Source organism: Triturus cristatus, chromosome 8 (assembly GCF_964204655.1).
Source record: "Triturus cristatus chromosome 8, aTriCri1.1, whole genome shotgun sequence".
In the NCBI taxonomy this organism is placed as follows: Eukaryota; Metazoa; Chordata; class Amphibia; order Caudata; family Salamandridae; genus Triturus; species Triturus cristatus.
This window is the reverse complement of record NC_140591.1, coordinates 1,260,411,871-1,260,439,825: the sequence shown is the minus strand read 5'-3', so window position 1 is coordinate 1,260,439,825 and position 27,955 is coordinate 1,260,411,871. Positions and strand designations below refer to the sequence as shown.

Genomic DNA, 27,955 nt, shown 5'->3' with positions numbered 1-27,955 from the left:
AGGGCTCTTCTTCCTCTTCGAGATCCCTTGTCAGCCCTTCGGCGTCGAACTCGTCTTCGACCTCACCGACGTCCGCCGATGAAACCGTTGGAATCTTGAATTCCTTCATCCTGGCGTCGAACTCCTTCTTCCTTTGAAGGATGTTCTCCATTTCGGCCTCGAGCCGCCTCTTCTTTTTCTCCATCTCGGAGATGCTTTCGGCGTCGACCGCGGGTCTTTTCGATGAAACTTGCGTCGACGTCGAACGTTCTTTGTGCGTCGATCGGCCCGTTTCATGGGATGTTTTCGACGACCCTGGCCTTTCGGCGTCTTTCGGCACCAGGGAGTCCTTTTCTAAGGATCCGCTCGGCCTCTTGTCCGTGGTTCCCCCTTTGGACGTCGAAGTTTTCGGCGCCGGGGCTCCCTTCGTGGACTTTGACTCAGTTTTTCTCGAGTCACCCTCGTGTTGTCGAGGTACTTTCTGTTTTGCGCTCGACGATTCTCTTACCTAGTCTTCTTTTTTCTTGTCAGTCTCTACGACCGTGAAGTTTTCGGCTGTCTCGGCGACGTTGTCCTCGTCGTCCGTGGAGAGGCCCAGATCGTAGAGCGTCGGGGGCTTCCCCTTGCCATCCATGTTGGCGTTGGCTCTTCTCTGTCGCTCTCTCACCCTGAGTGTCTTCGGCGCGAAGGCTGAGAAGGCGTTGCAGTCGATACTCTGGTGATCGACTGGTAGGCAGAGGTTGCAGACCGGATGCTGGTCTTTCTGCGCGAACTTGTGGTGGCAGTTTGGGCAGAACTTGAATGGCATCTTGTCCATTGCGCTCAGGGTCTCTGAGCGTGCATTCTCCAAGGCCGTCGAAGAAAAAGGGCGCTGGTCCTCTTTTCTTCGCGCTCCTGATGAAATCTCTTCCTTTCCTGATATCTTCTAGTGATTCTATCGACGAAACTCGCTTTTCTTCCTTCTTCCTCCGAGTGTAATTCTGGAGCTTCCCGATGACGATCCAGACCCAACGGCGGAAAAAAGAATCTGAAGATGGCGCCCCAAAGGTGGGACTTCCGCAGGAAGCACGACGACGTCACGGGAGGTGCACCAAATGGTGGACGTCGACGCCCACCTGGGCTACGAAAAAAAAAAAAATAAATAAAACAAAGAAAAGACTACGAATCCGGACCCAACCACAAGATCGCGGAATAATGCACAGCATAGTGAATCCAGAAAGATTCACGCTGCAAAACTGGAGTATACGCAGACCGCTAGATACCTCCCTATCCCGCATTGAGAGGCAGCTGCTCCTACTCGAGACACAGGCCGTAAATAGGCCAGATCGCCAACAGCGCCTGGACACTGCCCATACCAAACGAGAGGCACTCCTGGACCGACTGAGGTGTCAATTTTTTGGCACATTCGGCCCGTTCACACTCTGCAGCGGACAAAGCCGGGAGATTGTTGGCTTATTTGATCAAGCAGGAGCACCCCCAGCGCCCCATACAGTTGCTACTAGACGATCTAGGCTGGCAACGAAGCACCCAGGGGGACAGTCACACACTGATAACTGAACATTACACTAGACTATATGAGACCCGTCTGACGGGAAACACACAGGACGTGGGATCCTTTCTGGACACTGTGGAATTGCCCACTCTCACAGTGGACCGGTCTCTGGAGCTGGACTTCCCCCCAACAGAAGACGAAATACGAGATGCATTACGGTCCTTGTCCTCCAGTAAAACACCGAGACCAGATGGTGTCCCGGCCGAGTTCTTCAAAACCTATGCGGAACATTTGGTGCCACAGTTCCATTCAATGAATGCAGAGGCAATTTCGGATGGGACTCTACCCCCCGACCATGTGTACCGCTAATGTGGTGTCCTTGTGGAAACCTGGTAAAGACCCCACGTCTACCGGCCGATTGCAATACTGAACACGGATTATAAGAACCTGGCAAAAGCCCTGGCTAATCAACTGGCCCAGCTGATCCCTGCCCTAGTCCATTCTGACCAGAATGGCTTCGTTCCGTAGTGTAATACGGCCCTGAACCTACGTCGCTACTTTCGGGTGACGGAGTATGCCCTGATTGGCTGGCCGCGCTCAGGCTGCATGGTATTAGACCATGAGAAGGCCTTCCATTCGCTGGCTTGGAATTTCTTTTTTGCCGTTCTGGCTCGTTTAGAGGTTGGTCCCTATTTCCTTAGTTTGGTACAACTGCTGTATCGTAATCCATCGGTCCAGATTCAGATAGGGCCCTATGTTTCAGACCCAGTTCGGGTGCGGCGTGGAACCCGGCAGGGATGCCCGTCGTCTCCGCTTTTGTTTGCAATGGCAGTGGAACTGCTGGCGGTCCATACCCGCTCACACGTTGACAGGGGGGATTGAGCTAGGAGACTGCACTCACACCATTTCGCTATACGCAGATGACCTGCTGTTATATGCTCCGGACCTCAACAATACCCCCCACTTGATCGAGCCCATCACCGTTTTTCGAGTGCCTCGGGGCTATGAGTTAATCCAGGGAAATCCATACCTTCTCATTTCTTGGCAGATACTCCCGATCCGGGCTATGTTCCGGGGGGGGGGGGGGGGGGGCGACACCTGTGGCCTGGTGCGTCGACCCTATTCGGTACTTAGGGGTCTGAGTTTATTGTACCAAATCCATCTTTTCGATGGAAACGTGCTCCGGGCTACTACAGCGATTCCGTCGCAGATTAGTTTCTGGAAGACTCTCCCATTGGCAATCTCTGGGAGAATTGCCCTTGTCAAAATGGTGGTTCTTCCCTGCCTTCTCTACTACTTCCCCACTTTACCCCTTATCTCTCCCCCTTCCTTCCGACAGTGGGAAAAGGTTGTACGAGACTTCATATGGGGGACATCACGCCACAGAGTGTCCATGGGAAAGCTTTATCTTCCCACTGAGCTGGGTAGCCTAGCTGTACCCAATTTTGAGCACTACTACCTGGCCTCCCAACTGCAATGGATCGGCAGGTGGATATCCTTCCATTACTTGCCAGAGACAGCTTCTTTGCAACCTCCGCTAATGCAGAGCTGCCTTATATGAATTTTCCATCCTTGGTCCAAGTCCAGACCCCCCGATACACTCCTACTCAATGTAGCATACAAGTGCTTCCATAGGTGTCTCTTCCTCACTAGAACCACCAGTCCGTATGCACCCGCTATCCCACTGCTGGGAACTCCACGAGGGGACACATACACGACGGCGACTCAATTGCATCATTGGGCCTCGGAAGGGATACAGGACGTGGGAGACCTTTTTCAAGACGGCAGTCTTATCCCGTATCAGGAACTTATGGAGGAGGAGAACCTGCGCCCTGGGCACTTTCTACTACATAGAACAATCACAGCCTCATTAACGTCTAAATGGGGTGCACTCACTCAGGAACCTCCCACACATCACACTTTGCAATACCTTAATGTGATGGGGGCAGGAGAACACCTCACACGCTGGTTCGCATGTTCTCTTCGGCAACACACGGAGGTGGACCTCACCCGAATTCGACTTCATTGGGAGGGGGCCCTGGGGAGGTTGTTTACAGATAGAGAATGGGCGGTTGTCCGGGGCAGCCCGACCTACGTCCCCCGTAACCAGCGATTCAAACAGATTCAATTCTTTATACTACACAGAGCCTACCTTACTCCAGCTCAAATCAACAGGTACTTCCTTCGCACTGATGTGGCTTGCCCCCACTGTAGGCAGTTAGATGCCGACATTCTCCATATGCTTTGGTGTTTTGCCCAGGCCTGACTGATTACTGAAGTACTGTGACGACCACCCTCACAACTTGCACCTCTTGCACCATTGCCCCTAATTTGGAGGCCCATGTGCTGCACCTCTTCAGCAGAAACAAAATGTAGAGCTGCCATACGATTTTTAGACCTGGGTTTAATAACAGCCAAACGTTTGATCACCCGGCAATGGAAATCCCCTCTATCACACCACCCCCTTGCCTGACGCCGATCCCTGCTTAACTGGGTTAAGGCAGAGGGTATGGCACTGCGTAGAGAGGACCTGCTTGGCGTTCATACATTCCCCCTAGTGCCTCAGTGGGACACAATAGTTTCCAAGCTCCAGGAGATGGTCACTGGCACAGCGGACCCGAATACGTTCCATGGGGTCGTTACTCAGGATACATCCCCCGTCGGTGGGAGTGTAGGGTAGTGCTGACACCCGAGCTGTCTTGGCCCTTCTGTCTCAGAGCCTCATTGTCACCAGGTACTGATAGTTTTTTTGCCCCCCCAGCAATGCCAGATGTGGCAGCAGGTCTTAAGCGACTCTCTCCCCCCCCCCCCCTTTTTTCCCCCTCCTTGACCTATGTTGTCCTCATTTTGTTGTGCCCTGTCTCCCCAGTTGGGTTTGAACGGCACTATACCTAATTCGTTTACATGCTACCCGGTGCCGTGACTCACCAGCACTGCTCTGCCCTCCCTGGGATATCGACGCATGGTTTGAAGTACTCACCATAACCCACATTTCTGTTTCCTCTGTTGTTACTGTTGGTATTGTGCATCGTGCTATTGGCATTCATTTTTCTGTTTTCTTCCACTTAATGCATGAGCGCTGCGCTGATTATATGCTTTATTAATAATGTGCAAAAAATTTGAATAAAGAAGATTTAAACAAAAATAGAATAAAAAATGATAGGCTGAAGACTGAGTACTAGTAGAATGCAGCACAAAAGTGTGGTATAAAAGATGCTGACATAAGGGGTTATTAGGCTACTTTTTAAAAATTTCTAGAGAGGTACAGTTGAAGTATGCCGCATTATTGTTGATGTTTGCTTGAAATTGGAAGTTTGTTCTGTGAATTTGTAAGGTTTGGATAGTGTTATGGTACAGACCTATTCATGTATGGTTTTAGTAATATGGTGGGAGTTTTACTAAAGATTTGTGAATGGTTCCTACTTTGTATTTGGGTAGGTGTGATATTTATTATAAGTAGTTGTAGAATGGTTAAGCAGTAGCCTGAAAGTGAGGTTTGAGGTGTTTGTAGAGATGTTATTTATTAGAGTAATTTGTATGATGAGAGGAAAGTTATATTTCACATAAAACGCATAATTGTCAGTGTCGATTTGAAAATTGAAGTGTACTCTGAAGTTTTGAGCTGTGCATGGTGTTGTGACTGGGATATGTGTCTACTTGCTCATACACGTATAGACGTTACCCCTGTACTCATGCAATCACGGATGCATTGGGCATACAGTGCTTCAATGAGCCAGCCACCATCTTTCCACTCTTTCAATCACGCAGGCACTACTCTTGTACTTATGTAATCACTCAGCCAGTGCTTATGCACTTTTAAAATCACCCAGTCACTATCTTTCCACTCCTGTAATCACTCAGGCAGTATCTTAGTAGTTCAGTAATCACTCAGGCGGTACTCATGAACTTATAAAATCACCCACTCACTTGCTATGTACTCCAGTAATCCACTAGATATTACCCCTGTAGTCATGCCATGACCTAGGCACTAGTTGTGTACTACCCCTGCAGTTATGGAATCATGCAGGGTGTATCTATGCACTCATGTAATAACCCACACACTAAGCTTGCAGTCAGAATCATGCAGGCCATACTGTTGCACTCAAATATTCACCTAGGTACTACTTAATGACTCATCCATGTCTTCAGGTGGTATTTATACACTTATCCGTGCATTCAACGTCTATGTCTGCACTCATGCAATTAGCCAGTCACTTTTCATCTTCTACTGCAATTACCCAGAGACTACCTTTGCACTCATACAATCACCCAAGCACTACCCATAGAGTTATGTAATCACTCAAGCAGATCTATCACGTCTTTGTTTTTTAGATTTCACTATATTTCAGAAATATTAAATACATATTTGTTATAGATATCATGATGAATTGATAAGGTAGAGACATATGTATGTGTGCTTGTAACAATATGGAGAGACTTATAGTTGAGTCATGTAATAGTCTGCTGCTTTATATTTGGCTAGGCCGAACTCTCATGCAGTTTTAAAAACACGCAAGTACTCACATTGCAGTCTTCCAATGATAAATGGCAAAATAATCACCCAAGCACTACCCATAGAGTTATGTAATCACTCAAGCAGATCTATCACGTCTTTGTTTTTTAGATTTCACTATATTTCAGAAATATTGTATACATATTTGTTATAGATATCATGATGAATTGATAACGTAGAGACATATGTATGTGTGCTTGTAACAATATGGAGAGACTTATAGTTGAGTCATGTAATAGTCTGCTGCTTTATATTTGGCTAGGCCGAACTCTCATGCAGTTTTAAAAACACGCAAGTACTCACATTGCAGTCTTCCAATGATAAATGGCAAAATCAAGTAAACTCCATAGTTGAAGGTATCATGATTGCAAGTACAAGCTAAAAGTTGGCCTTGGGTGTAGCTACCAGCCAGTAGAGTATTCTGAAGAGGGAGAGTGATAGCCTAGCCCCTTCTTTGCCCTGTACAGCCACTCTTGAGGTTCTCAAAGATGAAATGCTGCATCTACTCATAGGGGTTATCATCACTGGAGTAGATTTTAATGATATTATGGTACCCAAGACGGACTCTATTGGGTTCAGGGGAGGGGTAGGGAGAATTACATCAGTTGATTGGCATAGGGAGTCAAGACACTTGCTAAAACCAACATATCTGCTGCACACAAAACTTTGTGTATCAACCTATTGCTCCTCTCTGCGACTGATCATGCCACATGACCGTCTCACACATTTCCCCATTGTGCCTTAGAGTACAAAGCTAAAGCATTTAAATGTTTTTGAAAAATAGATTTGCATGCCACTGTAATTAGAATTCTGTTAAGCGTTAGTGTAGAATATCTTTGTACATAAAAGGATTTGCAAAACAGAAAATCTCTGCTTTTTATATTAAACTGCTTGATCACTTTGAAAATTTGTGAATGAACACGCAACTAGGTCTTGAAAATGGTGCTTTTCCAAAAATAATATCTTTATAGTGGAATTTTCGAAAGTGATGTACTTACTTTCTGGTTTGGACAAAGTGCTGGAATTACAGTCAACCATTGCCAACTTAAAATGCTGCAAATGGAAAAAGAAACATGAAGGTATTTAATACTTTACGATATAAGTATATCAATGTAGATGCAAACAAAACATTGGCACATTATATAGAGATATGGAGTGGCATCGGATAGATCATCACTTCTGATAAAAGACAAGCAGAGCCCTTGTCACAAGCTGTAAACAAAGTAATAAACTGACATTGTTCGAGAGAATTCCCCAAACTTGGCTGTCCAATCAAGCCCTGCAGAGACTAAGAGTAAAGAATAAGATTCTGAAGAGAACAAGTTCTTAACTATGTTTTTAACTCAAGTGGATGTGGGTTGGGTGCTTTTGGATATGGACAATATACCCATGATGGAGAATTAAGATTGCCTGTAACACTTCAGACAAGTGATTCTCAAGAATGACCATAGAAACCTAAACGTAACAACTTATACAGTGCAGAAGATGACACAATTAAGAAAAACTACGTATGAAGGCTTGACTCACCAGGGTATCGGGTCTTGGGCATGGGAATCAACACAGCAGTGCTAGGTTAACTTATGAACTGACCGGTTAGTAGTTGGGACTACAAATGTCTGGGATTGGCCCATGATATCAGCTTTAGCTCCTATAGAAGTCTAAGACCTGCTAGAGAAAGCTCTGTTGAGTGTTTTGAAGCATTTCACAATTATGGCTTTGTTTTCATTTTTTTACTCATTTTTACAGATGGACAGGAAAAGCGGTCTCTCAATTTATATTTATTTTTAAATATGGAGTACAAAATAGTTCTTTTGAATGAGTCACAATGCTGTAAATTAGGACTATCAGGTCAACGGGCGGGCAGACTGACAGGAAGAGGAGCTTAAAACATTTAAGAGGTTTCCGAATTAAAGTTTAAACAGCTTCAGATGTGCATGTAGTTTGCACTACATGCACAGGATATATTATCTCTATGCAATTCCTTGAAACATGTAAACCACTAGAAATCCAAGCATGAGTGTACCATAATCAGTGAAGAGTGAAAATATATTACCTACAGATTCACCTTTACACAAAACAAAATATGCATTTATAAATACAGACAAAATCAGCAATCGTACAAGTATAAACAAAGAGGTTAAATTCTGACAAACAGCATAAAACTAGGAACCCTAGTTACAATTTAGTTGCAGTCTGTTGGAAACCGGGCAACCGGGTTAGCAGTCACCAGGTTCCCAGCACAGTGGTAGCTTGGCTCGAGCGGTTGGGGGTCAGGCACCGTGTTAAGCGTACGTCACACCCTCACAATAACCATGCGTTCATCCGTTCCAAAAACGACACTACACCGTAAAAATAATGCAAGTCAAGTTGAAAATATATATGTCTTTATCTTATTTTCTCTTAGTTGCAGGTTTCCTAACAGAAATACAATACACTAGGATTTTCCTTCAAAAGAGCAGGACAAATAAATAATACTACATTGGAATTTCAATAAATAGGTTCAGGTCATCATTACGCAAAGAATAAATAGATGTGCAATAAATACAGATGGCAAATAAATACAGTCAGACAATAAATATAGTGCAGGAATAAATTAGTGGATGACAATAAATAAAGCACCTCAATAAATAAGGTAAAACGATCAATGACAGTTACAGTTCAAATCATTTTCTTGAGGTCACTTGGTCTTACTTTGCCCATACACAACTTAAGGACACTTGGATGGCATGGGGGTGTCCCACCTAGATTGATCAAGGCTGGGGCCTAAGCTGAGGCAGAACAAGAGTAACCTAAAGATCTGGCCCTCCAAACCACACAACCCTTTATGGAGGTCACTGTACCAGTCTCAGTTCACCCCTGGCACTCCCAGGCAGGTTCTAACACCCTTTTAGCCCCTAGGATGGTCTTTTAGGGCTCCACGGGACCTCAGACGCCCCCTCTACCACTTACTGTCCTTTACAAGATGATCAGCTCCGCTCGGCACCGTGTCGACGCCGTGAGGCGGCTCCGGATCGATGTCGCTGGGCGGTCTCGACTCGACGTCGCTGGGCGGTCTCGACTCGACGTCGCTGGGCGGTCTCGACTCGACGTCGCTGGGCGGTCTCGACTCGACGTCGCTGGGCGGTCTCGACGTCGCTGGGCGGTCTCGACGTCGCTGGGCGGTCTCGACGTCGCTGGGCGGTCTCGACGTCGCTGGGCGGTCTCGACGTCGCTGGGCGGTCTCGACGTCGCTGGGCGGTCTCGACGTCGCTGGGCGGTCTCGACGTCGCTGGGCGGTCTCGACGTCGCTGGGCGGTCTCGACGTCGCTGGGCGGTCTCGATGTCGCTGGGCGGTCTCGACTCGATGTCGCTGGGCGGCCTAGGCTCGATGTCGCTGGGCGGTCTCGACTCGATGTCGCTGGGCGGCCTAGGCTCGATGTCGCTGGGCGGCCTAGGCTCGATGTCGCTGGGCGGCCTAGGCTCGATGTCGCTGGACGGCCTCGTCTCGATGTCGCCTTCCGGCGTCGCAGGGACTCGGACTCCCCACTTCCTGGTGTCTCCGGAGTGCGATCTCCACTCCCGACCTCCGGGGCGCTTCACCTCGGTTTCCGGCGACTCCGGTGGGCGGACTTCACTCCCCCGTCGACGCCACACCTCGACCTCAGGTGACTCCCATCTCGACCTCCGGCGCCTCTCCACGACCTCCGTCGGCGCCCTCACTCGACCTCAGGTGACTCCTTACTCGACCTCCGGTGCCTCTCCACGACCTCCGTCGGCGCCCTCAGTCGACCTCTGGCGGCTCCGGGTACGACGTCTGCTTTCTGTCAGCGCCGCTTCTCTACCTCAGGCCCCAGGTCTCCAGGCTTCTCGACGTCCGGACTCCAGGAGAACACTGCTGAACAGGTCAGGAGCTTGCTGTTCTTCTTCTTTAAGGCCTGTTCCAAATATTCAGTCCTTTAAGATGGTTCTTCTGGTCTTGATCCCACACAGGGCTTTAGGCTGGGCTTGGTCAGTAGAGACTAGCATCAAGGGTGGGTTTCTGGACCCCACTCCAAGCACTGGTTTCCACCTCTGCTGCCTTACTCCGACCTCCTTCTATCTCTGTCCTCTCTCTTCTCCAGTCAGTTGCCAACTGCCAACCTGAGATGGCCTCCCAACATTCTAAACTGCCTCCCACTGTCACAGGGTTCTAGAATGTTCCAGGAGGTTCTGGTGATGTCACAGGTGACAATGGGTGGCCACCATTTTGTGTCTCAGGCCCTCAGACAGAAGTTCCAGGGGTAGGGAAAATGGCTCCCTGACCCTGCATCAACACTAAAAAGTCTGGTGGTTCCCAAAAAGGAAAAATTGGGACAAAATAAATAATGATGAGGAGGGACCACCCAAAGGGCTGACAGGTCTAACACAGTCCATACACAATTCTGGTATAGAGGGTACCTTGAGCAGTCCATGCTTTAAGATGACAGCTTGTGCCAAAACACAGTGCGAAATTCCTAACACAAAGCCTGATACCCAAGCATTCTGCGCACCAAAGCGGGGCATGTACAATTGATTCTGGCAGAATGGATACTGGGTTCAGACAGTAGGCTATTTCCATGTTATGAGTCCAGAGCCCAATCCAAAAAAGACACTCCTTGTTAAGAAGACCTTATTCGCTTTAACCTGTTTAGTGGAAGCTGAACAAGTGTGAATAGGCCCGTGATTAAAAGATAGTTGTTTAGATAAACGCACATCTCATCTTTCCTAAGAAAACAACTGAAGCTCTTTACATTTACGGAATAAAGAGATCTCTTTTAGAAATGTAGGGCCCAGGGAGAAAGTCATAGGGTGTTAAAAGTAGTCATTACTACTTACTGGATCCACCAGGGAGTTGTTTGTATGGTTGTTACCAGCATTGCATGTATCATATGTGAGCACAGTTTTATGAAAACAATAAAACAGATTTAAACAAAAAGCTGTTATTACTTTGGATAGAAAAGTAAAGGTAACTCATTATAATGAGGCATATTATCAGGTTCATCAGTGCAATCCGCTTTAAATTCACTAACCCTAACAAGGAAAGCCACTTGCCAAGATAGGTGGTGCTGGCAGTCTGATTTAAGCACAGAACCAAAAGTTAGTCCCACTTATTTAGATAGGACAATGTGTAGTTCCTGGGGAGGAAAAGACCTTCTAATTGGTCAGAGATTACTTTCTGAAGACCATCAAGAAATAGGAATGGTGACATAAGATGCAGTAATGCCAAGAAAAGGATCTTTAATAGAATTCCTCAAATTCATAACTGGTCAAACGAAAACAACAGATTGCGTGTTCCTGAGAAGTTATCAGTCCATCATGTACTGCAAGCGCCAAGTGCAGAATCTCCTCCAATTAAAGGTATTTTAAGATCAAAGATGGATATTTTTCTCACCCAGAATATTTTTTCATTTCTTTGGCAAGTGCAAGTTGTCAGGAGCAAGTGATCAGGCTCTACGATCACTAGCTGAATTAGAGGCATTCCGGTGAGAACGTTCATCCTGCATGGGAGCTCACTGTATACAGCAGAATCATAACATCACAGTCCACCAGTCCAATACAACAAGAATAATATTTTGCACTGTATTATCTTTTGGCAGTAGGGTTATAGGAGGGAAACCTTAAGCAAATATCTCAAACCAGTCTGAGGGCTTTCCCCTTGGGGGAATGTCTCTAAAAACCTGGATGAAAAGTGTCTATTTTTTGATTTCCATGATGGCCAGGGAGTTGAAGACACTAAACTAATAGTAATTGCCAACGACCAGTGCTAGCTCTTCTGTGCGTTCCTCGATGGAAAATTAATCGAACTCCCTTTTGTGCTGGGATACTACACTGTCCGTGCTATCATCTAAAGCAGAATGGGAGTTGGGAGGAATGAATTGAGACATTAGTTCCATCCTAGTAATGTGATAAATGTACTCCAAGGGTACCACTTCCAAGCTGATATATTAACACATGGGCTCCTCATCGTTTCATACAAGTTCTCAAATAATCTTTCTGGTGCATACTCTCTACCTTCAGATTCTTCACCTCTTCTCATCCAGGTACCAACATAAATCTGGGGGAAAATGTCAGAACAGTTCTCCTGTGCCACTGGATGGTGCTCAGCACTGAATTGACATTGCATCATCACAGCGCACTGACATCAATTTGTCTGGGGTTTTTTCAGCCCCTTCGAAGCAACTCCAAAACTTAAAAATGTGACACTTTTCGGCAGTGCACCAAGAATAACTTGGAATATTATTGATGAACAATGATTAGCCCTCAGAAAGGGGAGACTGATGGGTTCTGTGAGTATCCCCCAGAAAGATCGTTACTGAAGGTAGTAACTTGCTCTCCTAAGGGATAGTTCTATTTGTAGTTTCTTCACCTCTTGAATGCATGCCCAGGCATTAATTAGTTCCTGATGGGTCTGAGGAGATGATTAAACCAAAAAGTCCTCCAGAAAGCAAACCTGCCACCCCAACACACTTCTGAATCAATGCAATAATGTCTGGTGAAGGCGTGAAATCCACTGTGCAAGACCAGAACATGTCTGGACATTGCAACAGAACACCTCTGGACATTGCCAAAGTAGCCATTACCATGGGGAGAATGGGCCCGATGCCTTTATGCGCCTTATTTTTGGCAAGAGTAAAATTTCTTAATGCACAACACAAACCATCTTGAAAGTGTCTTCTTAATAGATCTGCCCTTCTTGAAACCAGAAAAGCTGATCATAAATCTGGTATTGCCGGGTCCTGCAGACATACAAGCCGAAGGTCCTGTGAGGTTCCTAGCAATGGAATATCTTCTCCTCCTTGGTGGAATGAAGTGGGTTTTGAGGACCAGCTTACTTAGGAAGAAATTAGTAAAGGGAGGACAAAGAGAAAAGGCCTGCAGCGCACTGAGCCTATCTGACAGCAATCAGAAACACCGTCTTAATAGTCAACAGCCACAAAGGGGTAGCGATGCATCGGTTTGAACTGAAATCCTAAGATGAAAGTGAGCACCAAGTTAAAGTCCCAGTTAGACATTATCAACAGTAAAGGAGGAAACATGTCAACTCTGTAAGAGACCACATTCGAATTGGGGGCTTGAAAAGCAAAGGTTGGTCAGGGAAGCAAAAGAAAGCTGACAGGGCTGGGAGATAACGTGTCCACTAAAAGGATTTGCTCGGCTAAACAATGAGCAAAGCGCAACATACCAAAAAGACAATATTTAAGGGGATCAATATTATCCACAGTATAAGACACAAATGGGGATCAAAGTACAGAGTAAACAGATTTCAATGAGGGATGACATGTTGTTCAGATGAAGCACACCACCTCCAAAGGTTGCCATGCTAAATCACCAGTCATGACTGTGGAAGCCCTAGAGGTTAGGATTTAACACATGTTGATCCAACTGCAAAAGGAGCTCTGCTCCAGGCACAAGAGGAATACGCAGTGACAAGTGGAGCAGGTCAATGTACCATACTGTCTGCTGCCAGTCCAGAGCGATCAAGATCATCTGCGCACAGTCGTGATTAATTTTAAGAATCAGAGCAATGTCAACAAAAGCATAATGGAGGGGTAAATCACACTTTGGACTTAAAGTATCTCCTAGAGCTCCACTCAATGGAAATTGGAGTATGCAGAACAGCGTCAGTCTGCATTCTTTCAGGCAGAAAAAAGGGTCTACCAAAGTAGTGCCCCAAAAGGTGCAGATAACCACCTCCTCTGGGTGTAAGTACCACTCATGGTCAGCAAGGTGGGGTCTACTAAGGTTGAAGGCCCTCATATCCAGCGGACCCTCAAGGTAGTTGAAAACGAGCAACATGTAATGAGCCTTAGCTCAACAACAGAGTTTTATTGCTTCTTCACAGGACCCATGCCACCCTGTTTGCATTGCTATGGTTGTGTTGCCCAGTAGGACTTAAATTGGCTGACTGTGTTTTTAATTCCAGGAAGTTGATGTGCTGTTTTGCATCCTGCTCTGTCCCCAGTCCCCTTACTTTGAGGTTGTTCATGTGAGCTCCCCATCCCATCTGGGAGGCATCTGTCATTATGGTCATGGTTGGGAGTTGGTTGTGTAAAAGGTCTCCCGTGTGATATGTGTCTTGTTCCACCATGCAATCTCCTCCTGTATCCTTTGACAGCCACTAGATCTTCCCAACTTCCTGTTGCTTGTGACCATAGTTCTTAAAGCCATTCCTGGAATGGTCTCATGTGTAGGCGAATGTTGGGGATTAAGTGAATGGGGAAACTGCTCGGGATGATGGCTTCATGCACTGTCCTCATTGTCAGAGCTTGCCCCTTCCGGTATAGCTGTGTTTCCTTCAGTAAGACGGTTCTTCGTTTTTCACTCAGGAACACCTTCCCCAATACTGCGCTTATTTTCGCTCCCAAGAACACCTTTTCCTGTTCTGGAAGATTTCTCCCAGTGTATGGAGAAACCGAGCTGGACTAGTGTATCTATCACCCGATGTATATGTTGCTTGTAGACTCTGTACGAGTTTGCCCTTAGTAGCCTGTCATCTAAGTACATATATACATGGATTCCCTGCCTTCTTAGGTAAGTGGCCACTGCTGCAAGGCACTTTGCGCATACCCTTGGTGCTGACTTTAAACCGAATGCTAGCACTTTGAATTGGTAGTTTCTTTTGTTGACCACAAATCTTAGGAGGTTTTTGTGCTTGTTGTTCATGGGGGAAGTGCAAATAGGAGTCCTTTAATTCTTTAGTAACAATGTAGTACCCTTGTAGCAGTTGAGGTATCCTCTCTTGCAGAGTTGTTTTCTTGAACCTTTGAGTCTTTATACATTTGTTGAGGTACCTCAGGTCTAAGATGGGATAGACAGATGTGGTACTTCTCTGTAGACAAAAAGCAGCATGGCAAAAAGACATCCCATCTCCTTCCAAGTTTTTAAGGGAGGCCCATTATCATGCCTTTAATGGTATTGTTGAATCTCTCAACTAACCCACTGGTCTGTGGATGATATGTGGTATTGAATTTGTAATTCACCCCACACTCATTCCACGTGGTCTTTACGTAACCAGACATGAGGTTACTACCTCTGTCCGACACCACCACCTTAGGAAAACCCACTGCCCTGGAAATTGAAGCAGTGACAGTACTAAGTTGAATGGTTTCAGGGTAGCTGTAGGAACGATCCACTACCATCAGTATTACTCTGTTCCCGGAGGCTGTTGGAGGGTCAAGGGGGCCAACAAAGTCAACCCATACCATTTCAAAGTGAACCCCAAGTAAGAAAACTCTGTACTGCTGAGGCGCTACTCCTCTCCAAGTGGCACCACGTTTGAGGTCTCTGGCCTCTGTGTACAGGTATCCCTCCTCCCAATAGGTTCAGTGTGAGCCATTCACCTTTTCCTGGCCAGCAGCTTGCTGTCTCATGCTCTTAAGAGTGGGAGAAGTCCGCTGTCCCTGGCACAACTCTTCCCTAAAGGGTCCCCCTGGACCTAGGAGCTCTGCTGTGTAAGGCCAGAGTTCATGGGCTCAGTTCCCCCTGGGGCTAACAGTTCTTCTCCCGGAGGAGAGGGGACTTGAGCTTGTGGCTGTTCAGAAGTTGATTTCCCAAACTTCTTACCATTTCTCGTGGAGGACTGACCATTAACCCAGGCTCCAGCTCCTCTTTCACCCTGGGCTTGGCACTCTGGTTTTCACACAACCCCCCCATTCAGATAATCCCAGCATGGCTGCATGGGACCTCCGCTCTACCTCAACCCAAACAGAGGACTCCGGATAATTTACTAGCAGACAGGTTTAAGAAATTGCAGAGGATACGACCTTTTGGCCACTTACCCCTCCCCATTCTAAGGACACCACTGCATTTGGATGGACCTTAGTTTGTCAGCATTGATGATTGGATAGGTTTCTCCAGTCAAGTACTGCTCTGGGGACATTGTTTTTCAGTCACCATGGTGACGTTTGCACCTGTATCCCACAGTGCTTGCACTGTTACCTCATATGTGGCCGTTGTCTGCATTTCGATAGGTTACTGGCAAGACAGCCAGGGCATCTACATCCAACTCACCCTCTGAGACTGAAGTGGCTTCGAAGGGCTCTCTGACATGGTCAGGGCACACAAAGGATCCCATCTGGAGACTTAACACTGCAGTAGGATATACAGGTGCACTAGAGGGAGCCTTTTTGGGACAGGTTGGGTCTCCAGTTCAGGGGCCATTGGTATTACAATGAAAGTACCGAGCCTTCTTGGGATCTTAGTTTTCACCCTGGTACCCACTCTTGGACAGTGTATTGTCCCTGTGCCCACTGTCCTGAACAGGTTTTTGGGGACCTTTAGGGGACTCATTGGTTTTATCTTTAGACTGGGCGGGGGGGGGGGGGGGGGGGGGGGGGGGGGGGATTAGATACCTCTTTTTTTTGGTCTGTCCCTCCATCAGACTTTATGGATACCGGAGTCTTAAGCCAAAAGTTGTCCTTCTTTCCCAATTCTTGGGGAGAGACTAGACTCGAATCAACCAAGTACTGATGGACAAGTTACTTACCTTCGGTAACGTCTTGTCTGGTTGAGACATGATCTAGCTGCAGATTCCTTACCTTCGAACTTCCAGGCATCAGACTGGATCCAGAAGATTTTTCTTAGCAGTACCCCTGCATGCTGGTAGGTGTCAGTTGGTTCAGCGTGTCGTCGGCGTGTTAGTCGTCGTGGTGACATCTGCATCGTCAATATAACCATCACTCTGGCGCGCCGACGTCTGCTCTTTTCTTTCAGCGCCACACTTTGCCGATCCATTGAAGGGAGCTACCCCCTGTCATTTTTTGACAGACTTTCTACAACCTTTTGTTGAATTTGTTGGTGTATTAGGAGTCCTGTTGAGCAAGGCTTTGAGGGAGCTGTCCCTTTGGAAACAGTTACTTAACATTCTCTTTCATAATTAATTTTCAAAGCCCATCATAGTCTTGCACCTAGTTACCTTTCAACCAGCCACCTAGTGTTAAGATTGAGAAGTCAACAAAATCTGCCCAGGTCTGACAATTTGTTTAGAGTCTCACTGAACGTAATCTTGTACTCCTCAGTGGTGAGTCCAAAGCCCTAAATCAGGGTATCCTTCATGAGGTAATAGGACTCAGCAGCTGCCTTGTTAAGTGTCAGGAGTCTATCCTGGAACAACTCCCAGAGTAGAGATCCCCAATACTTTTGGGTGAGCTTTCTCAATTCACAAGCCCTCTCAAAGGCTGTAAACCATTTAGTGATATCACCCTCTACATAACTGAGCACAATCCCTTTGGGGATTTTAATTTCAAAGGTTTCCTCTCGGTCCCTATTTATTACTTGCTGACACCATTCATGGATGCTACACCCACCTCAGCCCTTTCCCTTTCTATGGCCAGTAGCCTGTCCTCTAGACTAGTCTTTCAAGAAGAATCTCATCCTCAGTGAGTTCCTAACTGTAACCTGAGTGGCCTGACCTATCGTTAAGAAAGAAAACAATCTAACAATGGAGTCGATGCCCAAGCGCATTAATACCATGTGGACTGGGCCTGCTGCCCACGTGCCTATGGAGTCCTCAACTACAAAAGGAGTGAGGACTGTTGGACTGGGGGTCAAAATTAGGCCCGCTGCCAAAGCCATGCAAGGAACGAAACTGCACAGGCGTTTGGTACAGAGAAGCGGACAATCAAAGGGAGCTGTTAAAGTGCCCAGCGCAGAATCCACCTCATCACAGAAGAGGCGGGACCCCTCGAAGGGCATGTCCATAAATGTGGGTTAGTTATCACCCGCTAAACCAGTGGAACACATTCAAGCAGATCATCAGATGGCAACACCGGTCACAGTAGCTCAGCCCAAGGATTCTGAATTAGCAAGGCCACAATGGATAAAAAAACATTGACGCATCACAGCCATCTAGCATGGCCTGGGAAAGGATACCAGGAGCCCCCTCACACATCATAAGAAGGACTAAGGCCATAATTCATGCCTCAGAGCAAGACAGGGCCACGGTTGGAACATCCGGCACTGGTGAAGCCTGCATTGGCGGATCACACCTCATAGTGGGGTACGGCGCCGGGCATTGCAACAGTGCCTGCGTCAGCACGGATCTGGGAATATACTCCAAGACCCATTAGGCCCAAAGAGAGGTCCCACCGGAATGGACCCAGTTGGTAGACCTCTCGACCCAAAGAGGCCCGATGGTATCCCAGAAGGAGTCTGCTGCGCAAACCGGAGTGTCATAGCCTCCTGAAACTCCTTAGCAGGAGTAGCATTGGGCATGGGAAATGAGGTCTGGTACAGGACAGAATTGGGGACAGTCTCTGCCGAAGGACTTCTGGAGCAAGTCCTGAAGGCGCAATGTTCTCGGGGTGAGGAGATTTGGAGTGGTGCGACAGGATAGAATCCCATTTGGACTTTTTTCTTCTCGCGAGACTCCCCTGAAGAATAGGCCCTCGATGATGAGTAATCCAGAAACCGGTTACATGATCGAGAACAGCCCTGTCCCTGTGACTTCGACCGACAATGGGCACTGCAGTGTCAGGTGATGAAAAGCTTCACCTTCCAATCCCATATGGCTTTCAGATGCATCCGGGCGCACTCCTCAAAATAACCTTCAAGAACCACACAAAATTGGGGATCAGTGGCAGACATTTGCCTGTGACATACCACATAAGCTTAAAACCCTGTCAACCTGTTGGGGGGGATCATGTCTCTTGCACAATGATGTAAAATGTTGTGACAAAAATACCTTGAAACGTAAAGGGAAAAAGTCAGAGACCTGGGGACTCAGTCTGGAGCCCCAGAAGGAAAGCAACTGTGGCCAGCCCACATGTAAAACACCTATGTAGGCCGCTTAGGTCTGAATTTTCTGGATCCAGTCTGACGAATATTCTAACGTGAGGAATCTATGGTTAGAAGTCTATCAGAAGAATGGACTTTTCAAGAAGCAGGAGAACCTCAGTTGTCTTGCCCATGTGAGAGCTACGAGCATAAGTGACACAGACGCACAAATGTTGTGGATAAGTGCAGCATTTTACAGAATACATTTGAAATCCAAGGAAAGCATACGTAAATATCCCTCTTAAACTGATGACTAGAACAGTGCCCTGTGACAGCATGTAAGGTTACCTGCAGGTGACATCTTGGCATTTTGCATTCCCTCTAGTGGTTACCAGGTCAACTGTTGGTAAGGATAAACAAAGGACACTGGTGATTTATTTCCACTGGTGAATTTATTTCCCATTTATGCGTGATTTCCTGCAAAGGAGATCTGAATATTTATAATCCAGGCCTGGGAGATGATTCACCAGCAGGAATAGCAGAGGGCATAGATCCCAATGCAAGATCTGTTGTACAAGCTGTGACAGTGAAGGTGAGTTTCCCTTTTTTGAAAAAAAAAATTAAATAGTACATTACAGTCCTGTTATCTGTGTGAATAAACTTGCTGTCATATGTATGGTAGAAAAGATCAAAAGGGTAGATCGAAAGCCAGGAGCTCCAAACACAGATGTGAAAGACTGCCTTGGAGACAACACAACTGTGAGGCTGGACATTTGTGAAACCCACCAATGAGTCATCCATCTTGATGGTCATATGGGGCTGTGGGTCCACCAACAATGTGCCCAGTAATAAGATTCTTGAGTTTCATCACTGCAGTTTGTGCTGTACACTGGACCCTGCCAACACTAGATCTTGCCAATCCAGTGACCACTGAAGTGACAGACATCCGTAAAGTAGATGCATGTGTATTCTTCCATTTGGTACCAGAGCAATACAAAAGGGCATCACTCCTAACAATTCCAAGTTCATTCTCACTGCTGCAGGATGCAATATATGGTGATGGGGAAGCAGCTTTTGAAATGCTCAACGTCACTGAGTTGAATTAAGCTTTGCCCATCACTCTGCCTTGCTCTGCCTTGCTCTGCCTTGAGTGTAGCTTCTAGAAATGCATGCGACAACTATGGAGTGAGATAAGACTTTTTATTTTTGACAAGAGAAACAGAACTGATGTAGAAGGGAAATAATATACTAAGAGTGAGCACGATTTTGTGCCCGACCTCTTCCCTCTGTTCAAATATGAAAAGGCATGAATATACAGCAGAGATGAATGCCACAACCACCAGACATGCAGGAGTCATGTTGTACGGCTAGGATGGTTTGCGGGTGGGGTGGAGTGAAACTCAGACACAGAAATGGGTGACAATGGAAAATACCCTCCTGGTCTCAAGTTGCACTGCAGCAGGTAGGTCTTTAGTCATCCCCCGAGAGTCACAGAGTGGTAGGTGGAAATGACCAGTTTGCCATACTTTAACAGCAGAGGAGCCTCACCCATGAGCAGCTCTGTTGCCGCCACATTTGCTTCACTGTAGCGATCTCTTTAGTATTGGTGCTTGGGCTACTGGAATCCTGAAAAGGGCAGCTGATGTGGTTGGTATTGAACACGAGGTTCAGATGATACCTTTGCCAGCTTCAAGTTGGCATGTGGCCTGCAAAATTCTGACTCTCTCTGCTGGAAAACACACACATCGCCTTACCGGTGAAAGCACATTTTATTTCCTGTAACGCCCTGTTGACTTGTGTCAGAAGATGCTCAGTCAAATGGCACACTAATGAGATTCTGATGCACGTCAGGTCTAAAGTAAAAGATCGTTAGCAGGTATGGAGGTGAAGTAGCAAGCTAGTATTGACCTGCCTTGTAGATTTATTAGTCGCAGCATCCAGGGCGCAACAATATTGATCTGGTAGAGTCATGTCCATTCCAGACAGTTTTCTTGGACCGAAAGGTGTCACAAATCGAACACAAGCTTTCACTGTGGTACCTCAAAAGACAGGTAACAGACCAGATGTTGATCAGACGACCGGGATTATCACTGCACAAAAGGTAGAATTTAAAATGTGTATTCTCCTAATCCACCACCCAAACGAGTCACTTTCATACAACATTGCCCCCAGTTGCTGAGTCCTGTGTTTTTAAGGTCAGCAGTACCATCTGTTAGAATTGCATAACTGTCTGAGTTACCGTGGACATGGATAACTGTACTGACAGGTTTCAAACACGAAGAAAAAACAAACTAATTTTATACACAGAAAATGAGCAAGCGAAGAAAGAAAAAACAATTTGGCAACTGTAGAAAAACGAATCCATACTGATTCCTAGTCTACCAAATTTGTGTCATGTCCAGGACACTCGGACAAAAAGAACCGGAGTTGAAAGACAGCTACAATTACCTCTGAAAATTAAATTTGTAGCTGAAGACAGTAAAACATTGCAAAAAACTTAACATAATGAGCATAATTTAGTTCAATATTTATGAGAAAAATTCAAAAAAGGGCAGATTATGTGTTGGGGGGATTGGCATTTTCCTACAAATCTGCTTTAAAAAAAAAAAAATTATGATTTTTTTTTCTGAGAATTATCAATCTCTGTTTTTAAAGGTGTTCTGGAATCCTGCAATTCCATTAGACTTATTCAGTGTTTATGAATATTAATGAAGTTCCCTTAGTATAGAAACAAAGTATAACACATATGGCATTACACCCCAGTCAGGCTTAAGAAGTCTAACTAAATCAGAGAAATGATGGAGAAACTGTGGGTAGAGGGGCATTTTTATAAAGTAGGAATGTCCAAAACTAGCCACTTATTGGTAGGACGTGACGGAGACTATTTGTGTAATCTCTCAAGACTACATTGCCAAGAGATAACCCTATCTGGAGATTTTGAGAGAGAAGGAATGTCAATGGATGTTGGGATTTATGTGTTGAATAATTCACAGTGGCTAAACTAGCAAATGCAAGTAGGTAGGATAAACAAAACGCAAATGAGAAAATTAGGCTAGTTTGTTTTTGGAATGTGCGTCCTATGGAGCACATTACCTACACTTGCTGAGGTACCTTCTGGAGATGAGCAATCTAATGTGCGACATCTTCTAGAATACATGGCCAAGTAACACTATATTATAGTGTCCACTGCACAGAAGAAGAGGCGGGGTAGGGGAGGCTATTGCATCAGAAGTGTACTAAACTGATGGGGGTTGCACTTTTCAGTAAGCCACATTTCCCAAAAATATTCTTGAGGGAAGAACACCTGAGATGAACCTCCCCATGTGATGATCCCATTATGTGAACACTTATTTGTTCATTTTTCTAGCCCATGCAGTTCCAAAGCCTAAAAAAGCTTAGGGGCGGGGTGAGAAAAGTATTACAACTAGTAAATATTTTAGTCTTAAATACATCACTAAGATATTCTGCACAGTAACTTCAAATTACAGACAAAAAAGATACAACACCTACCTTTAAGCTAGACTCATAGTCGGTGTTCGCTTTAAACATCAATCCAAGTCGCAAATGAATTTCCTTGGCTTGACAAAAACTGGGGTCGATATAAAGCACCTCCTGAAATGCTCGGATTGCCCTGTAATAAAAAGGTTTAAAAAGAGTAATGTTTTTCTGCTTTATTCTTCAATACATTAACCAGAAGATACACACGGATAACACTTCTATAGAAGTTATAATGAAATATATGCAGATAGGTATGAAGGAACAAGTTTTTTTTTTATTTATCGAATCTGCACAAATAAACAAGACTAACTTGAAGAAAACATAAAAAAGCACTGTCCATTACTTCTATAAAAGGCACAAATAAGTTTTGTAGCTGCTGGTTACATAAGGCTACTTCACGGAAACTGGGGGGCAACCAGTAGATACTCTCCTGTATACCTACGGTGCTTTGTAATTTGCCACTGGTGCCTCAAGACCACTTCAACTGTAAATCCAAGAAGTCACTCCAGACTCCAGACATTCATTGGTAGCTTGTGTGAGCCATTAAGGTGTACTCAAAGAGGACAAAGTAACTATTAACAGAAAAATCATGGTCGAATGTGCAACTATAAAAATATCAATGTACCTAGAGAAGAAGTAGGGATGTTAAAATAAGGCACAAATGAGAAACCCATCAGGCTTCTGCACCTCTTAAAGCTCAGAGGACCCCCCCCCCCCCCCCCCGCATTATGGTAACCCCGAAAATACAAGTTTCAACTACAAACACTAGGTTTAACGTCAAAAGCAACAAATTGTAGACAGCAATTTACTTTTACGTTTAGTTTCTATGGTTGGGAATCGGACAACCTCACTACTAGAGTTAAATTACAACTCAGTCAACTGATTGACAATATGGGTTGCTCGGATATATTTGCAGTATCTACCTTGCCCACTCAGGGTACCTAAGCAAAGCAGAGATGTGGGAAATTAATCACTGTGCAACAGTCAACTTGATCCAAAACCTGGGGGTGCCCCCTCACCATATAGTAGCCAGAATATTCAACTACAGGGATCGTGACGTGATTCTCTGCATTGCAAGTGAAAAGGCACAGATCAGACACAACAGGTGTTTATTTGTGCCCGGACTGCACCCACACGTCCAGGAGCAGCGTGCCTCGTATCAAGGGATCAAACACCTTCAATACCTGAATTCGAAATATGCCCTACTATACCCAGCCAGGCTCAAAATCATTCATGACCAAAAAAGTTATTTTTCGACACTCCTTCTGAGGCATGGGAATAACACACATTCTCCGACCTCCCTGTTGGTGCGGCCCTCAAGCTCCCTGCCGAACAGGCTACACAGAGACTACAGACTATGTCTTGACACAGAAAGCAGAGATGCCGCGAGGACCTATTGCCCACTCCCTAACAGATGCTGGAGGGTCATTGGGCAGCCATACTGTCTGCAGCCACACTTCGGGAAGCACGCCCACTTACAGATGAAGAATCCTCATCGGGCAACACGATTCATTCTGAATCAGACAATAGTCAGCCGCTCTTCCCCTCTGACACCACAGACAGCAAATTACTTATTGAACTGAAGGGTTACAAGTTAATTGCTATGAAGGGGTACTAGATCATACTGCATTTTACCATCTTTGTGCTATAATGCTTGTATGGCAGACGACTTCCTCAGCGGGAAGGTTACAAGCTAATTGTTATGGAGGGAGGTTAGATATTGTTGCATTTTACATACTCTTCTGTGATACAACGTGGGTGTATTGACCGAGGGACATACAGGGATGGGATCAATCCTTAAATTTCTGAGAAAACATGCGAAATGGACTAGGCGTAGAGCACATAGGGGGAAGCGCCAGGAGAGCTTATGATACTCTCCCTTGCCACCTCTTACCTGCCGTGAGGGGAACGGCTTCACCAGCGGGGGAATCTTGTTTATTTCCTCGTTTTTCAACGCCGTGAGGGGAACGGCCTCAAAGAACTACTCCACCCAGCATCCCTCGCAACCGGTGCTGCGGGTGACGTCACCTGGGCGCGCCGGTACACCATTTAAGCCGCCGGGTGCCACCGCAGCGCGGGACGCGCCAGGAGAGCTTGTGATACTCTCCCTTGCCACCTCTTACCTGCCGTGAGGGGAACGGCTTCACCAGCGGGGGAATCTTGCTTCTTTCCTCGTTTTTCAACGCCGTGAGGGGAACGGCCTCAAAGAACTACTCCACCCAGCATCCCTTGCAACCGGCGCTGCGGGTGACGTCACCTGGGCGCGCCGGTACACCATTTAAGCCGCCAGGTGCCACCGCAGCGCGGGACGCGCCAGGAGAGCTTGTGATACTCTCCCTTGCCACCTCTTACCTGCCGTGAGGGGAACGGCTTCACCAGCGGGGGAATCTTGTTTCTTTCCTCGTTTTTCAACGCCGTGAGGGGAACGGCCTCAAAGAACTACTCCACCCAGCATCCCTCGCAACCGGTGCTGCGGGTGACGTCACCTGGGCGCGCCGGTACACCATTTAAGCCGCCGGGTGCCACCGCAGCGCGGGACGCGCCAGGAGAGCTTGTGATACTCTCCCTTGCCACCTCTTACCTGCCGTGAGGGGAACGGCTTCACCAGCGGGGGAATCTTGCTTCTTTCCTCGTTTTTCAACGCCGTGAGGGGAACGGCCTCAAAGAACTACTCCACCCAGCATCCCTTGCAACCCCCCTAACAACGCATCTTCAGCATACGCGTTAAGGTACTGTTGTTCTCCTATTTATATGAGAATTAATGCGAGGGATACAGTTGTGAGGCTGCATAGTTGGATGGTTATTTCTTACTCTTTTTGCTGGGAACCGGCTCCTCTCTAATTAGGTTTACTTCTGAGAAGATTTCTACCGTAACCTCCTGGCCTCTAATATGCCATCAAAAGATATTAAAGGTAGAGTGGCTAACTTACATCTCACTGGAACGATGGACCAATTTATAACAAAGGTTAATTGTGTTATTGACCAAGAAATTACGCTCCTGGAACGCCGAGTCTCGCAGGACCTTGCGGCGGCCAGGAGGTCTTCTATGGGTCATTTCGCCAATGCGCGCTCTCCTGTACAGCAAGCCACCAATCGTGTTGCTATTACTTGTTCTGATATGGATTCTACGGCCCTGGATCTGCTACCCAGTGGAACAGTTGCTGCTGTTTCCTTGGAAGATCAGTCCATGGCCTTTGACTCTTTGTGCTATGCTAGGGGCAGACGGCAACAGGCGAGGAGAAATTAACAGAGTCTAGTACTAGGCAGCTGCGAGAGAGAAACCCCGGGGCAATTCCTAAAAATAAACAAGGGTGTACCTCCATCAACGGTGGGAAGGGCAAGATTAGCAGAAGAAAGCAAATACCAGTAAGCCATACCGGAAACCCTAAAATACCTCCTGCTCCCTTCGAGCAGCCTACATTGGCGGTATTGGCAAATAAAGTTGCTTCCCCAGTCCATTTATTACCCACTAGAATGGTGTGCCAGGATGTTATTGGGGGGACAAGTGAAGTGGTTGAGGGAAGGGCTCCTGAGCTATTGAATATATATGATATATATGATGCAATTAGGCTTCTCCTTCGTCCTGTGGAGGATAGAATACACAAGATCGAACAACATCTACTTAGGATTGAACAAGGTCTTGGGGAATTGATTGTTTCTTCAAATAATATTCATCAATCTGGGGCTCCGAAAACATCGGATTATATTAGAGCAGAAAAAGTCCCGGTGGCCCACCAAGTTCAGTCAGCAGTATCCTCTGAACAGGCATTAACCGTAATTAATGAGCCTATACTAGTTTCCGATCACAGGAAACCCACCCAGCATAGCATAATCCAGTCAAAAGAGGATGCCAGGATATCTGTACCCCGGACCCCAAGTGGGGCAAATATCCCTAACTTGCCACCTGAAACTTCCCCTTTTGTTGTAATTTTAACAGGGGTCCCCGAACTGGACAAAAACGAAGTTGAGTCCCCCACAACCTTGAGGAACAGGGTTGTGCATTGGCTTAACAAAAATAGACCATTGCCAAAGCACAAAGCCTGTAAAATACTCATGGTTAGGAGGGTCCCATGGGTAGACCACTTGGCAAAGAATATAAGGGGGGACTGTATCTTAATTAACTTCGATGACCCCAAAATTGTCGAGTACATCTAACTGGAGATATCCTAGCCTAGGAGCATCCATCAGAGCCCTTCCCCTGACCTACTTTTATCCCCCTGGCCATTTCACGGACGCGTGGACGCTTGTTCACCGGAATAGGAGGGGATTCCCGCAAGGGGGCTGGCCTACACCCCCACTACCCTTAGATTCTATCTTTATGGAAAATCGATTCAGCAGCCTAGAGGCTGTTGACTGACTGCAGGGCAGTGGAGGTATACTAAGCAGCTCCCCGCCCCTCTCAGGTTGCTGTACACCAGAAGCCATTATACCATCAGAACACCCAGGTTTGGAATCATCCACTTTGGCAATTTCACCCCAGAGGCCCATTATTAGCACTGATTATCACCAAGACCATCCCCCAAGTGCCTTAATTCCCTGGGAAAATTTCTCTAGTCACTTTAAGCTTGTTTCTTGGAACGTGGCAGGTCTACGCAGCAAGCTTTCTCTTCCAGACTGGAATGATTTCATCGAGGGATATGATCTATGCTTGTTCCAGGAAACCTGGAGCCTCGAGCCATTGTACAAGCCGGGGTTTTGTTGTTTTTTCGTACCAGCTATCTCAATTGGCCGTGGTCGCCCCTAGGCGGACTCATGGTATGGGTTAGGGCAGAACTTAACCTTAGGATTACCCTTAATAGCTGCTCTACACCAGATATAATGAGACTTACCATCAAATGTACCAAGAGCGACTATATATGGGAATTCTTTAATGTTCATGAACGAGGAACCCAAGGGGGCGCTAAATCTTCAACTATCACAGCTCTTTCAGATATGCTTTCTACTTGTCCCTCGGATTCCCTTCTTTTCGTTGCCGGCGATTTTAACTGTTCATTTGAACCGCTTGCTACAGACGATATCTTGGGAACACATGATGAGGACACTAGATGGGGTATCCCCTTACTATCTCTTAAGCCTGTAAAAAGATGGTCCCCGGTTGTTATCCAAATAAACGCTCTAGCGATAGAATTCGGGCTAAGAGCTGCTAATGGGCGTACAATCTCTGACCCAGCGGGTGCAAATACCTTTAAAAGGGTCTCTTGCCAAAGTAGAATTGATTACATACTGGTCGACAGGAGGGGATGGAAACTTGTTGTTGATATGACTGTGATACCATCAATTAACAGTGACCATAACCCTTTGTCCCTCAGTATGCGGGAGATGTGGCACAGGCAAGAGAAAACCCCTTCATCTGGAATACAAATGACAACCAAGGTACTCCTGCCCTCCAATTGTAATAGGTTCCTCAAGTGGCCTAAATTCATTCTGTGTAACTTAAAATTAGCCACTCTCGAGAAAATCCTTGCTGACCAGACCCCCAGGCTTTCCATAGCCTCTAGGGACACGGCTGGCCATACTGCTGTAGTCAAAGTCTTTGAGGAAACTATGGATTCGATTGGTAATCTGTTTCTTGACCATAGGAAAAAATGCAAACCAAGTGTCAAGTCAAAAAACAAGTGGTTCAATAAGGGCTGCAGACTGAAAAAAAATAGCCTGGTCTTCGCTATTAAATCTAATAATCCGGGCGAGGTCAGGCAAGCAAGGCTGCAATAAAGACAGGCCCTCGCATCTTCCAAGAGGGACTGGGAAGAGCTGCGTTGGGA

General features: G+C 46.3%; 1 protein-coding gene across 3 annotated transcripts in view; it reads right to left on the bottom strand.

Annotated features, from left to right (window-relative positions):
• Positions 1–27,955, bottom strand: part of KDM6A (lysine demethylase 6A) — a 1,084,836-nt gene that overhangs the window by 865,481 nt on the left and 191,400 nt on the right. For all 3 annotated transcript variants that reach the window (XM_085622961.1, XM_085622962.1, XM_085622963.1), the window contains exons 6-7: positions 22,206–22,326; positions 6,983–7,037 (exon numbers count right to left, since the gene is read on the bottom strand). In XM_085622961.1, the coding sequence (XP_085479087.1) occupies positions 6,983–7,037; positions 22,206–22,326 (176 nt within the window). The remainder of the gene's footprint in view (positions 1–6,982; positions 7,038–22,205; positions 22,327–27,955) is intronic.